Below are 14,628 nucleotides of genomic sequence, written 5' to 3' on the forward strand. Positions count from 1 at the left end.
AGCATTCCTCCAGACACCGGCACCCTAAAGGATGAGTCTCATGAAATGAGAAAGGGGGGAAATAACTTTCTTGTATAGAGGGGCAGCCAGGTGGCTCAGTGGATAGAGCCGGGCCTAGAGCCAAGAGGTCCTGGGCTCCATCTGGTCTTGGATACTTCCTCGCCGTGGGACCTTGGGCAAGTCACTTCACCCCCTATGGCCTAGCCCTTACCGCTCTTCTGCCTTGGAGCCAGGACTTAGTATTGATTCTAAGCAGAAGGTGAGCGTTTGTTTGTTTTTAATAAAAAATCATCATAAAATAAAAATGGAAATACTGAATACCAGAAAGTTTCACTCTTTTGCCCCCCATCCCATCGAGAAAATGGCCCAGTACTGGCACATAAAGAACAGTGCTAGGAGAGCCGAGTCATAAATAATACCTTGTTGTCCAGAACGGACGTGACCCGGAAGTCGCTCTTGTAGGTGTGGAGGAAGACATTCTCATGGCTGTCGATCGCTTTGCTGCTGCCTTTGCTCATGACAGACTTGCAGATGATCTTGTCCAGCTGGCCGCTGTTGGACTCCATCTGGAGAGCCTTAATTTTGGGCCGGCACTTGTCGGCGTAGACGTCGATGACGAACGGGCACGCCTGCCGGGGAGAACCACGAGTGCGTGACGCGTCTAGCTTAGTGCTCAGGGACAGAACCCACCACTTCCCTCACCTGGCTCGATCCATGAAAATGAGGTTATTTGTTCTTCTGTTTCGGGCCACATTCCTAGACTTTTATTTTTGATGACAAACTCCTTAAGAAGGGAAGCCTTGTCCTTATTTGTGCCCAGTGCTTGCTCCTATGCCCCGCACTTAGTAGAAGCTTGATTAAGGCTTTTAAAGAAATGGGAATATGATAACTCTGAGTAGTATAAAAAGTGGGAAAGTGGAAAGAGAGCCACTAGAGACAAGAGGTCTTGGGTTCAAATCTTGCCTCTGACATTTCCTAACAGTGTGACCCTGGGCAAGTCACTTAACTCCATCTGCTCAGCCCTTGCCTTTCTGTCTTAGAATTGTTAGTAAAAAAAAAAAAAAAAAAAAAAAAAAGCCTTGGACTTTTGACCTTTTTGAAAGAGAACATAGACATACACAGAGAAGAAGGAGGAAGACCAGAATCTGGAGCTCTTGGATGGAGGAAAGCTTCTTTTCATCACAATACTTGTTTCCTTTCGGTCAAAGGCTTTCCATTGTCATAAAATCTTATGACATTTTCTTTTATAGAAAGATTTGCCACACATCTCTAAACAGAATTAAATTTGCAATTGGAGGAGAAGAGGGGAACAGAGGCTAGGATGCTGCTCTGGAGATGGTCCAAGGAGGGGCCGTGACCTGGCCAAGAAGGGAGCTCGGACAGAGGACGACGTCTAGCAGGAGGGTCTTGGCCTGAGCGGAGGCTACTCAGGAGAGCACATGGGCAGGGTCAGAGAGTCACTGGTGCCTCCCCTAGGAGGGAACACTCTGGCATGCAGGATGGGCCAGAACAACACTCTGGAGGGTCGAGGGAGGGAGTGCAAGGAGGATGCCCGAGGCCCCGAGAGAAAAGATTTTCAAGGAGTTTGGCTGAAGTCACAGCTAGAAGAGAAGGTGGGATGGCAGAGGAGGGGTTGTTTGTTTATTAGTTTTTAAATCCTTGCCTTCCGTCATCGTCTTAGAATCCATACCATGTACTGGTTCCAAAGCAGGGCTGGGCAATGGGGGTTAAATGACTTGCCCAGGCTTACCTGGCTAGGAAGTGTCTGATTTGAACCCAGGACCTCCAATTTATAGGTCTGGCTCTCAACCCATTGAACCACCCAGCTCAGTTCGTTTGTTTTTTCAGGTCTGGGTGGGGAGGACTCATGAACAGATTTACTACCCTGGCAGATCTGTGGAATCTCATAAAAAGTCTATTAAGCTATCAAGAGTCTACAATGGTAGAGAAGACAGAGGGACGCTGGGTGAAGGAAAGCACAGTTAGAACGGTGTGAAGTCTGTTGGCTGGATGGACTCGGGGATTAGCTATGAATGGGTGGGTCTCACTGAATGAGTTTGGGTACAAAAGGAGAGTCTGGGAGCTCCGTTTGAAATTCATGTCAATCATAAAAAGCTCATCTAAGCAGGCTGCTAGTTTTGCAGGTAAAAAGACAAAAGGATCTAAACTAAAGGTATAGGCAAAGTTTAAATACTTTTTACCTCGACCATTTCCAGGGCTTTATTGTAACCCATCGAGTGCAGAGTTACCCAGAGGTCACTAGGATCTCCATCACGATCACTGGCTTCCATAAGATTGAGATCCATAAATCCCTGCCTTGTTAGTTCATTCTTCTTTGTATCGAAATTCTCTGGTTTTTAGGGGAAAAGAAGTAGTCTATTATTGGACTATTTTTCAAATATTTCTATAAACCTTGAGGATATAAACACACATTTGTGATCGGTATAATTGGCCATCCTGGATTTGCAAAGAATACCCTGAAAAGCAAGATGAATGGATGTGCAGGGAACAACTCTGGAGCTTCCCCACAAACGGCCGGGAATATTCGCCCTCCTCAGAGGCAGCTCCCTGCCCATCTTCCCCATGAAGTATTTTAGTCTTCACGAGAAACATCTTGAATGCCTTTAACCATTCTGGTACCAAATGAACTCAAGGTCGTTCGCCATCAGAGCCAATGCACATTCATTAAGGGATTGCCAGATGCCAAGCATAAGCCAGAAAAAGAAAGGCAGTCCTTGCCCTTGAGGAGCCTCTGATGGGAAATGGAAAATTACCTGGAAATTTGTTTTAAATTCCCATAAAGGAAGACTCTGCAGGTGGCTGGGGGAGGAGGGGGGATGCCAGGGGGTTACTATTGTGCCCCCCTTCAGTGAGAGAGGGGCCAAGGTGTTGGGTATCAAAAGCTGGGTCTATCTGCACAATGAAGAGATTTCCGCACTGCTCTTCCTTCTACCTCAGGGTTACTTTCTGTGGCATCTAACTTGGCATATCGCAGGTTATTTCTTTCCCTTTCCTGTCAGTTCAAAGTTCTTCAATCAGATTCAGAGGAATCCCTGGCAAATATACCCTTGCCTATGCTTGTTAGGTAGCCAGCCATCGCTGGCTAAGAGCTATCAAACTATGGTCTGGAAATCAAAATGCGATTCTCAGACAGCTTAATCCTGCTCATTTCCCAAATTTATCTTGAAAATTTTTGTTTGTTTGTTTCTGCTTAAATTATTGTCTTCAGTTGGCAGCGGTGAAGAAAATACCAGCAACTGCCAGGCCTTAAGGACCTCAGTTTCTTCTGAGACGGTAATTCTATATTCCTTCTGGGTGTCCCCATTTGAATCACCAGACACGAGAAGGTACTTATCTACCCTGGGAAGGTAGCAGATCTCCCCACTGCTGTTTCCATGCCAAAGAGCTATGTCAGCATCCATCAGGAGCAGTCACCAACCATCCACCTCATTTCGGGCACCAGGAAGCACTACAGTGAACAGAGTGCTGAGCCTGGAGTCTGAAAGATCTAGCCTCACACACTTTCTTAACTGTGTGACCCTGGATGAGTCACTTAGCCTCTGCCCACTTCAGTTTCTTCAGCTGTAAAATGGGAATAATGACTGCAGCCATATCACAGTTTGTTGTGACATCAAAGGAAGTAATATTTGTAAAGTGCTTAGCACAGAGCCTGGCACATAGTGGTTGCTTAAATGTCATCCTTGCTCCTTTTCCCCTCTGTCCCTTTCTTCTAGCCTTTCTAGATGATCTCTCACAATGAAGCCAGAATTACTTTTGCAACTAACTTGGTCATCATACCTGCCAATTAATTCTATATCAACTTAGGGGGTAGCTGGGTAGCTCAGTGGATTGAGAGTCAGGGCTAGAGACGGGAGGTCCTAGGTTCAAATCTGGCATCAGACACTTCCCAGCTGTGTGACCCTGGGCAAGTCACTTGGCCCCATTGCCCACCCTTACCACTCTTCTGCCTTGGAGCCAATACACAGTATTGACTCCAAGACGGAGGTGAGGGTTTAAAAAAAAAAATTCTATATCAACTTAATCAGAAGTTGCCATGATTGTCATGATGCTAAGAAACTTTCATTTCTAACAGGAGAAACCTAGAGCAATCTTTGCCCACTACCTCGCTACTTCCGCCCCATTGGTTATTTAGAGAAACCTAAATCCAATCTGGCCGGTTCCTCTCATGTTCCTTCCATCCACCTGGCCTCGATTAGATGCATCCCTGGCCAGACTCTCCCAACTTGGCTGCATCCCGCCTCACATTCCTCACCCTGGTGGTTCTGGAGGGCAGGTCAGAATAGTATTCTCATTATCTTTCTAATTAGGGTGCTGGTTCTTCCCACATCTTCATCTTCGAGTTCTTTAATCTCTCCAAATTCTGTGACCTGTTGTGTTACCTCCATTCCATCTCAATCCCACAAAAAGAGTGTCACACGTTGGGTGACACCATTAGCCACAAGGGTTCCACCACTTACTGGTCAAAAACTCTGACATCCCTCCATCTGGTGTTAAGTTTCTACCCTCCTGCCTCTTCTTACGCCTCTTCCCACTTAGTCTTTGTTCTCAGCTACACTCTTACTCCTTCTGTCTCTCTGTACTTTCTCACAGCTGTGCTCGACTTGTCTATCTTCCCAGTCCCGACACTCTAATTAGCCATTTCAACTTAACGCCATCTTCCATTTTACATTCCCGTCTCTTTGACCTCCACTCATTCCTTTCCAAAGTCCAATCCTGAATTGCCTCCACAATCGTCTCCTCTGTTCCAACTCTCATGCTGATGTCCTGGAGCTGGAAATACTCACACTGATGACTAGTTACAACCTCAGCTGGGCCCTCCCTACAGCAAGGCAATCTTTTAACTCTTCTCTAACTGATTCCTGATCTCATTCCTCACAGAAGCCACCTCGAACTTCTTCCCTCCATAGGCCTCCCCCACCCTCTCAGGTAAGGTCCTCGCCTTGTTCTTTATTGAGAAAGCTGGTTTGTTATGTGCTCCTTCTTTCCCTTCATCTCAAACCCCCTAGTCAGCTCGGTTCTCTTCCTTAACTCCAGTCTCCGAGAAGCAAGTGGCTCTTCTCTTTGCCAAGGTCAACCTCTTGGCATATAACCCTGGTCCCATCAGCAACAGTTTCTCCAGCAGGTCCCCCCCTCTTTAGTCCCTTTCTAATTGCCAAGACTCTCAAGTCTCTTCCAATCCTTAGAAATTTTGGACTAGACCCTCCAATATGTCTCCTCCCTTTCTTGGTCAGCTTCAAAGAAGATGTCTCCTCTTACATTGCCCTTCTCTGTTCTCCTTTCCTTCAACCCTCAGCTCTACACTCTTGTCACACAATTGCTCTCTCCAAAGTCATTTTAATGATCTCTGAACTGTCTAACTTGGGGGGGGGGACTTTTCTCAATCGCCGTACTTTCTGACCTCTCTTGTGGCTCCTTCTAGCTTGTGTCTCGGAACCTGGCTGTACCTGGGATGCATTCCACCTTCATCATTATTACCTTGTAGTATTCTTAATCTCTCTCTCTCTCTTTTTTTAAACCCTTCCCTTCCATCTTAAAATCAATACTATGTATTTGTTCCAAGGCTAAAGAGTGGCAAGTGCTGTGCAATGAGAATTAAGTGACTTGCCCAGGGTCACACAGCTAGGAGGAGTATGATGTCATATTTGAACTCAGAACCTCACATTTCCAGGCCTGGTGCTCTATTCACTGAGCCACCCAACTACCCCAGTATTCTTAACTTCTAACATGATTCAGTATAAGCAGAGTTGTGAACTGATCCAACCATTCTGGACGGCAATTTGGAACTATGCCCAAAGAGCTCTAAAAGACTGGCTGCCCTTTGATCCAGCCATACCATTGCTGGGTTTATACCCCAAAGAGATCATAGATAAACAGACTTGTACAAAAATATTTATAGCTGTGGTTTTTGTGGTGGCAAAAAAACTGGAAAATGAGGGAATGCCCTTCAATTGGAGATTGGCTAAAGAAATTGTGGTATCTGCTGGTGATGGAATACTATTGTGCTCAAAGGAATAATAAACTGGAGGAATTCCATGTGAACTGGAAAGACCTCCAGGAAGTGATGCAGAGTGAAAGGAGCAGAACCAGGAGAACATTGTACACAGAGACTGATACACTGTGTTAAAATCGAATGTAATGGACTTCTGTACTGGCAGCAATGCAATGACCCAGAACAATTCTGAGGGACTTAGGGAAAAGATGCTACCCACATTCAGAGGAAGAACTACATGAGTGGAAACACAGAAGAAAAACAACTGCTTGAACACATGGGTTGAGGCGGACATGATTGGGGATGTAGACTTGAAACGACCACACCAATGTAACTATCAATAATATGGAAATGAGTCTTGGTTGATCACACATGTTAAAACCAGTGGAAATGTGCATTGGATATGGGGAGGGGGGTGAAGGGGAAAGTAAAAACAAGAATCATGTAACCATGGAAATTTTTTCTAAAAAAAGAAAATATTTAAATTAAAAAAAAAAAGATTCAGTACAAGCACTTCCTGTTGCACAATGCTTTTTGTTTTAATCTTCTTAGTTGTCATATTAAACTGTCTTATATTTATTTTGTATTTAGTCTTCACACATCTTTATATATCTGTATATCTATCTGTATGTATATACATGTAGATATATAGATCTATATATATATATACACACATACATATACATACATACATACATATATATATATATATATATATATGTCTATAGCTCTGTGTACTCTCATCTGATAGAATGTAAACTAGGGGAAGTCAGAGTCTGTTTCCCTTTTGTCTTATATCCCAGCAACTGTAAAGTTTAAATTCTTTTGAGAGTAATTTCAGGATAAGGATTTTGCCATCTCCCCAGAATCAAGACAACGAACCTATTTGGTGAAGACACCATGAAGATGCCTGAAGAGCCTTCACTGGATTATGAAGATCCAAATTTGAACTTTGGGGTGCAGTTGATTTGAACTATGGGGAGTTGAATGAGTTGAATGCATGTTTTGAATGTACACTCTTATGCCAGTAGGAGACTGCTCCAAATTGGCTTTTTGTCAATGTGGCTAGTTTTTATTGTCTTTTCTTTTATCCCCAATTTTCAGAAATTTAGAAGTTGACTATGGTTTAAGATCCACTGAAAAAGACCAGTCTTTTCCACCGGATCTCAGGGGGGTAATGTGTTATTTAAAATTACTGGGGTTCTATTTAGAAGTATTAAGCCTCAAGATATGTAGTATTTGACAAACTTCCTGTGGACATGTGGGGGACTTTGAAACTACATTTCCCATGGTCCAACGGGTTTCCTGTTTTAGATGACGTTTTCAAGGTAAAGCATGTCTTTAAATATTGGGAAGTGGCATGTCACTTCCTCTTTGCTACCTGAGTGCCCTCACTGGGGACGAAGAGGAATAGGGAAGGTATGGAACAAAATGGCTGAAGCGACAATTTGAATTTTTTACAGGCGAGTGGTCGATTTTATTCTATCAACATGGGCCTAATTAAAATATTTTTCCTCATAATATCAGCCTTTATCATTTTTAATCGTGACACAAACAGAACAATGCCTGGGTATAAACAGATAAAATAAAGGCTCACTGATTAGTTTAAGCATAAACTAGAACTGCCCCAAACACCTTTTTCACCTCTCTTTGTAGCCGAAGAGCCATTCAGTCTAAAGAGGCTTTAAAAAAGGACAAATCATGGTTTTTTAAGACATTCAGAGTCCATGACTGGATAAAGAATGAAAGTGTTCTTTTATTTTTGTTTTTTTTAAAAAACACTCACCTTCCATCTTGGAATCAATACTGTGTATTTGTTCTAAGACAGAAGAGTGGTAAAAGCTAGGCAATGGAGGTCAAGTGACTTACCCAAGGTCACACAGTTGGGAAGGGTCTGAGGCCAGATTTGAACCCAGGATCTCCCATCTCTAGGCCTGGCTCTTAATCCATTGAGCTATCCAATTGCCCCTCTGAAAAATGTTCTTTTAATCTAATTTAACACTTGACCTGTCACTTTGGAACAAAGAGGAAAATGCCTGGCTGGTTGGATTTGTTACTGACATTCTATTTTAAGAAGCCAAAAGCATATTTACCTTTGCAGATAGCCCATGCTTCCTCATCACATTTCTCACCACTGGTCCTCATTTCAAAAAAGTTATATTCTTCAAGGCTAAGAAGCCCGTTTCCATCTAAATCAATGATCTCAAATATGTCAGATAAAGCAGCTCTGAAACAAATACACAAAAAGAAGAAAGAGAACATTGTGAGGACATATCTAAAAAGTCAACTGAAAAAATTATTTGTAAAGGAAAACATACAGTAAGTAGCAGAATCTCTTGCTTTACACCCAAGCACCCAACCTGTTTTCTTTAGTTAAGCATTTATCTATTTACCCAAACCTAGACTCATAAGCCCGTAGAACCAGAAGGGTCTCAGAGCTCACTAAAGTGACCAAGGAGAATACAAATCTGTAGCATTAAAGAGTATTAAAGTTAGCCTTGTTAGAATTACACTAGACTCATTTATCGATGCCAGAAGAGGTCCTAAAAAGGGAAAAAAAAAAACCACCAAAACCCCAGTATTTTTAGAAGTAGCTTTGGAATGTCATGAGAGACGCATGCACTGAAGTGGAGACACATTCCCAAACCCCAAAGCCGCAGTGCTCTGGGCTCATCAGGAGAGGAAAGGGATCTCCAGTTGGCCTGGAATCCTGGGTCCTCCCAGAGCTGAATGCATGGAGCACTCTCTGGCTCTCTGGCAGGCCTGGTCTTGGCGAATCCAGAGCTAGAAGTGATTCGCTCAAGGTTATCAGAGCCCAGACATGCTCACTAAGAACATCAGACTTCACAGAACTTCTGCAAAGTGCAATAAGGAAAGCCAAGTCAAGGATGACAGCGGTGTAAAGGCTGTGGCAACCCTGGGCGCCTTCAGAACGCCAGTCAGTGCAGCGACCAGCGAGGACTTCTGAAGCCTGACGGCAAAGCCCGGCTCCCCTCCCGTGAGAGAAGCTGGGCACGAGCCGGCCAAAGGACGCACATTTTCAAACACGGTCTCTGTTTGCCTGGTCGTCCTTACTTGTCACTTGTCTAGCTGGGAAGCAATAACCAGGGGTTTAAAGAAAGGGCACTAATAAAGTGTATCACCTAAAAAATGGGCATATTATCTAGAGATGGTTGTGTGTTCAGGAAGGGGAGGAAGAAGATGGCCTGGACGGCCTTTGGAAAAGGCTGCCCCATCCTTTGAAGGACCCCAAGCTTCTCCTCAGAGCAGAGGCCCCTCTATGGGCCAGCCATGTCTGCTAGTGATGCTCTGGGGCAGCAAGTTGGGGAATCCTCTGGGGTCTTAAGAGCTGGAACCCACCAGAAGGGAAAGGGGGTGACTCAGGCTGACCCACACCTCACAGAAGGAACCACAGGAGGAGCCACAGAAAAGGCACTGCCACTGGGGGCAGAAAGGAGGGCACCGGACCTCAGGGGAGTTAGCGGGCAGTCCCAGGGCGCACGCACACACACAGTGAGACTGTTGAAGGGAAGCCTGGAGCAGAAGCAGGGCCCCGGAACACAAGGGCAGGCAAGTAGCATTGGCCAAAGGGGCAAACCGAGGTGTCCCCAGTGCTGGGAGCTACAGCCCTGGCAGAAACAAGGCTTACCTAAATTTCTTTGTAAGAAATAATTCTCCCTTTTCACCTCTAGCCACAAGCTTGGCTTCTTCGGTAATGTGTTTTTTGTCCTTCTTCAGTCGACAGCCAGTTGTGAAAGGAATTAAACAATAAACTCCTGGTCCTAGTTCACCGCTCCATCCATATATCTATTCTCAAAAGAATAAAAGGGAACTCTTTGAACAGCCTTGACAAATATTAACTTGAGGTTTGTTTAGTTTTTGTTTTTGTTTTTTAAAAACCCTTAACTTCTGTTGTATTGGCTCCTAGACAGAAGAGAGGTAAGGGTGGGCAATGGGGGTCAAGTGACTTGCCCAGGGTCACACAGCTGGGAAGTGTCTGAGGCCAGATTTGAACCCAGGACCTCCTGTCTCTAGGCCTGACTCTCAATCCACTGAGCTACCCAGCTGCCCCCTTGAGGTTTGTTTAAAACCAATATCCATAGGCCTAGTCACTTATTGCTTCATAAGAAAACAGACCTGGAACCAACCTTGACTCACCAGACCCAGCCCCCTCCATTTTATAGGCAAGATAACTGAGGCCCAGGCCGGAGAAGTGACTTGCCCAAGATCACACAATGATCTCTTCTGGTAAAGCCAGAACTCAAAACCAAGTCAAAAGTTCCCGATTTCATCACTACAATGATGCGGATTACAAGCTCCTGATGACGGAAGAAGGTTATCAGGAATTGCTATGGCCCAAATAACAATCGGTGTCTAGTGGCCAAAAATAATAACAGCTAACAGGGATTGGATGTTTTGGGATTCATCAAGTCTTCTACCTGCATTACGTTGGATTTAATCCTCTGGCAAAGGGCCTCCTCTCTGGATCTTCTGAGGCTGATCCTCAGACAACAGATACATAGTTCTTAACTGGCCCAGACTCTGTGGTGGCTTTCTTTCTTTTCTTTTCTTTTGTAAATTTTATTTTTCCCCACTTATATGTAAAAACAGTTTCCAACATTTTTCAAAGAACAAAGCTAGAATTCTTTTCTTCCCTCCTTCTCTCCCACCGCTGTTGAAATAATAAGTAATCTCATAGATTTTATATGTGCAATCATGTAAAACATCTTCCCATATTAATCCTTTTGTGGAAGGAAACTCAAATAGAAAAAAATTTAAAAAGTGAAAAAACTTTGATTTGGTTTGGACTCGGGCTCTACCCGTTCTTTTTCTCTGGAAGCAGATGGCATTTTTTATCATGAATTCATTAGGAGAGTTTTGGATCATTGTATTGCTGAGAATAGCTAAGTTATTTCCAGTTGTTCATTGTACAGTATTCCTGTCACTGTGTTCAATGTTCTCCTGGTTCTGCTTATTTTATCCACTTCAGTTCATATTCATCTTTGCAGGTTTTTCGGAACTCCACCTGCTTGTCATTTCTTATAAGACAACAGTATTTTCCCAATTGATAGATATCCCTTCATTCTCCAATTCATTGCCCCCGCAAAAAGAGGTGCTTTATATATTTTTGTACATATAAGTTCTTTTTTTTTAATCTCTTTGGGATACAGACTTAGTAATGGTATTGTCAGGTCAAAGGGCATGTGTAGTTTTATAGTCTTTTGGCCATAAGTCCAAAATGCTTTCCTAAATGATTCAGTTTGCAGCTCCCCCAACAGTGCATTCACCTCTCAATATAATAATATCCCTTCCAAGATTTGTCATTTCCCTTTTCTGTCATAATAGCTAATCTGATAGGTGTGGAGTGGTTCCTCCAAGTTGTTTCAATTTCCATTTCTCTAGTTAATATTTTTTTCATGACTCTAAAAAGTTTTAATTATTTTGTCTGAGCTTTGACTGTTCATGTCCTTTGACCATTTATCAACTAGGGAACGATTTATTTATATTCTTATATATTCAAATCATTTCTCTATGTTTTTTGAGAAATAAGGCCTTTAAAAAAGAGATTTATAAAAAATATGCACCATTATGATTACTGTATATTACTCTCCATCCTATTTTCCCCTGTTTAGTTTCTGACCTCCCCTCTCCCAATTTTCCCTCTTTTCTATGAGCCTTACTCCCCTTCTCCTTTTCCCTTCCTCTTCTACTTTCTTGGAAGGTAAGAAAGCTTTCTACAACCTACTGACTGTGTATGTTCTTCCATCATTTAGCCAGTTCTGATGAAAGTAAAATTCACATGCTCTTTCCCCCACCTCCCATATCTTCTCCCCCTACACTGTAAAAGCTCTTTCATGCCCCAAGATCATTTACTCCATTCTATTTTCCCCTCCCAATGCATCCCTCTTTCTCATGCCTTGATTTTATTTATTTTTTATTACTAGCCCATCATGTTCAAGTCACACCCTGGCTCTCTGTATACATACTCCTTTTAACTGCCCTAATAATTACAAAGTTCTTTGGAGTTACAAAAATCATCTCCCTGTTTTGGGGTGAACCTTATTGAATGTTTTTTATTCCTCTTTCTTGTTTACCTTTTGAAGCTACTCTTGAGTCTTGTATTTGAGAGTCGAAATTTCCATTCAGCTCTGGTCTTTTCATCAGGAATGTTTGAAAGTCCTCTATTTCATTGAATACCTATTTTCCCCCTTGAAGGATTATGCTCAGTTTTGCTGAAAAAGTGATTCTTGTTTCTAGTTCCTTTGCCCTCTGGAACATCAAATTTCAGACCTTCTAATCCTTTAATGTAGAAGCTGCTAAATCTTGTGTTACCCTGACTATGGCTCCATGAGAGTGGAATTGTTTTATTTTTGGCTAATTGCAATATTTTCTCCTTGATCTGGGAATTTAGAAATTTGGCTAAAATAATCCTGGCATTTATCTTTTTGAGATCTCTTTCAGGAGGTGATGGTGGTTTCTTTCGATTTCTATTTCACCTTCTGGTTCTAGAATATTAGGGCATTTTTCCTTCATAATTTTTTAAAATTTTTTATTGTCATGCAAAACATACTTTCATATTGGGTATTGTAAAAGCAAACTCATACATAACTGAAACCCAAAAATAAAACCAGAAATATACTGATGCGAAAAAAAATTCCAACAGTTCTTTCTCTGGAGGTGGATAGCATTCCCTGTACTTAATAATTTCTTGGAAGATAATGTCTAAGCTCTTTTTTGATCATGGCTTTCAGGTAGTCCAATAATTCTTAGGTTATCTCTCCTGGATTTATTTTCTAAACTAGTTGTTTTTCTAATGATTTGTTACATTTTCTTCTTTTTTTTTTTTTCAATCTTTTGACTTTGATTGTTTCTTGATGTCTTATGGAGTTAGCTTCCACTTGCCCAGCTCTAATTTTTAAGGCATGACTTTTCTTGAGTGAGTTTTTGGTCAATTTTAGTTTGCAAAAAGTTCTTTTTAACAGTGATTTTTTTGTATCTCTTTTTCCATAGGGTCAATTCTGCCTTTCCAGAAGTTTCTCTTGTCAGTGCATTTATATATATATATATATATATTTTTTTTTTCCATTTGGCCAAGTCTGCTTTTTAAAGAGTCCTTCTCTTCATTAGATTTTTTGTGCCTCTTTTACTCTGCTTGTTAAGATATTAATTTCTTCAGAATTTGGGGGAAGGGCCCTTTACTAAGCTGTTGACTCTTTTTTCATGATTTTTCTGTATCACTCTCTCCCCAATTTTTCTTCTACCTCTCTTATTTGATTTTAAAATCTCTTCTAAAATCCTCCATTAATTCTTTTTGGGCTTAAGAGCAATTCATATTTTTCTTTGAGGTTTTGGATGTAGCAGTAATGATTTACTTGTCTACTTCTGAGTTTGCGTTTTGGTCCTTTCTGTCACCAAAATAACTTTCTATGCCGAGTTTCTTTTTTTGTGGTTGTTAGCTGATTTTCCAGCCTTTTTCTTTTCTTTTAATTTTAAAAGAATGTCAAACTTGGGCTGTGTACCTGTGGTGGAAGGTACATTGCTCCAAGCTTCAGGTTCTTTGTGCAGCTGCCTTCAGAGCTGGCTCTGAGATCTGCTTTTGGGTCTTCCAAGGTGGTGTGATATAAGGAGAGATCTGTTTAATATTCTCCCAGCCTGTCCTCTGGTCTGTGAATAAGAGCATTCTTTTCCCTCTTGGAACTATGACCAAATATTCCCCTGTAGCTATAAGCCTTGGTGTGTTCTGGTGCCTCTCCTCACCCTGAGATCACATCCCTGGACTGTGACCTGATTCTGTATATGGGCAACGTATCAAGAAGTCTTATGTAAAACCAAGTGGAATTGTGTAGCAGCTAAGGGGATTTAGTGGGGTTTGGGGGAGAGGGAAAGAACATGAAACATGTAACTATGGGAAAATATTCAAAATAAACAAGAAAGTGATGGAGAAAAAAGAAGTCTTGTACCCAGAGTCAGCTGAGGGACCCCTGTAATCACCCCCCAACCCCCACTGACTGTAGCTAAGAGCTCCAGAAGCCTTTGCTGCTGCTTCAGCTGCACCCAAGGCCTGTTGCTGGGTGGGGCCTGCCCTGGCATGCTACTTACATTCCACTTCCACCCTGGTGGACTAGGTCTCTCCTGCCAGCCTTCTGAGTTGGTTTGGGCTGAAAAATTACTTCACCTCTTCTTTTTGTGGGTTATGCTACTCCAGAATTTGGTTTTTGGGAGGGTAATTTGGTAGAGATCAAATGGGTCCATTTACCTTCTCCGCCATCTTGGCTCAGCTCTCCACTTGGCAGAGACTCTCTGCCAGAGCTAGGCATTGCTGGGACAGCTTTCAAAACCCCAGGGTCATCACCATGACATGGTGAGGTAGGAGGACCACTCCTCTGTGAAGGCCTCCATATTTCCTTCCTTTAAACATGGAACTTCAAGGATGGCATCTCTGGAAGGAGTCTTCTATTCATTTTGGGCACCCATTATATCTATCGCAGGAACAGCACCTCCCTCTCAGAGTTGTGGTCAGATCAAATGAGAGAATGCTCATAAAGTGCTTAGCACAGGGCCTGACACACAGTAGATGATTAATAAATGCTTGTTCCCCTTTCCCATATAACAGAGAA

At 42.5% G+C, this 14,628-nt stretch overlaps 1 protein-coding gene across 1 annotated transcript in view; it reads right to left on the reverse strand.

Annotated features, from left to right (window-relative positions):
- The window catches only part of EFCAB7 (EF-hand calcium binding domain 7), a 56,945-nt gene that overhangs the window by 4,567 nt on the left and 37,750 nt on the right, over positions 1 to 14,628 (reverse strand). The window contains exons 8-11 of the mRNA XM_044675778.1: positions 9,660 to 9,817; positions 8,104 to 8,237; positions 2,202 to 2,350; positions 420 to 629 (exon numbers count right to left, since the gene is read on the reverse strand). Coding sequence (XP_044531713.1) covers positions 420 to 629; positions 2,202 to 2,350; positions 8,104 to 8,237; positions 9,660 to 9,817 — 651 coding nt within the window. The remainder of the gene's footprint in view (positions 1 to 419; positions 630 to 2,201; positions 2,351 to 8,103; positions 8,238 to 9,659; positions 9,818 to 14,628) is intronic.

The sequence above is a fragment of the Gracilinanus agilis genome, chromosome 4 (genome assembly GCF_016433145.1).
Source record: "Gracilinanus agilis isolate LMUSP501 chromosome 4, AgileGrace, whole genome shotgun sequence".
In the NCBI taxonomy this organism is placed as follows: domain Eukaryota; kingdom Metazoa; phylum Chordata; class Mammalia; order Didelphimorphia; family Didelphidae; genus Gracilinanus; species Gracilinanus agilis.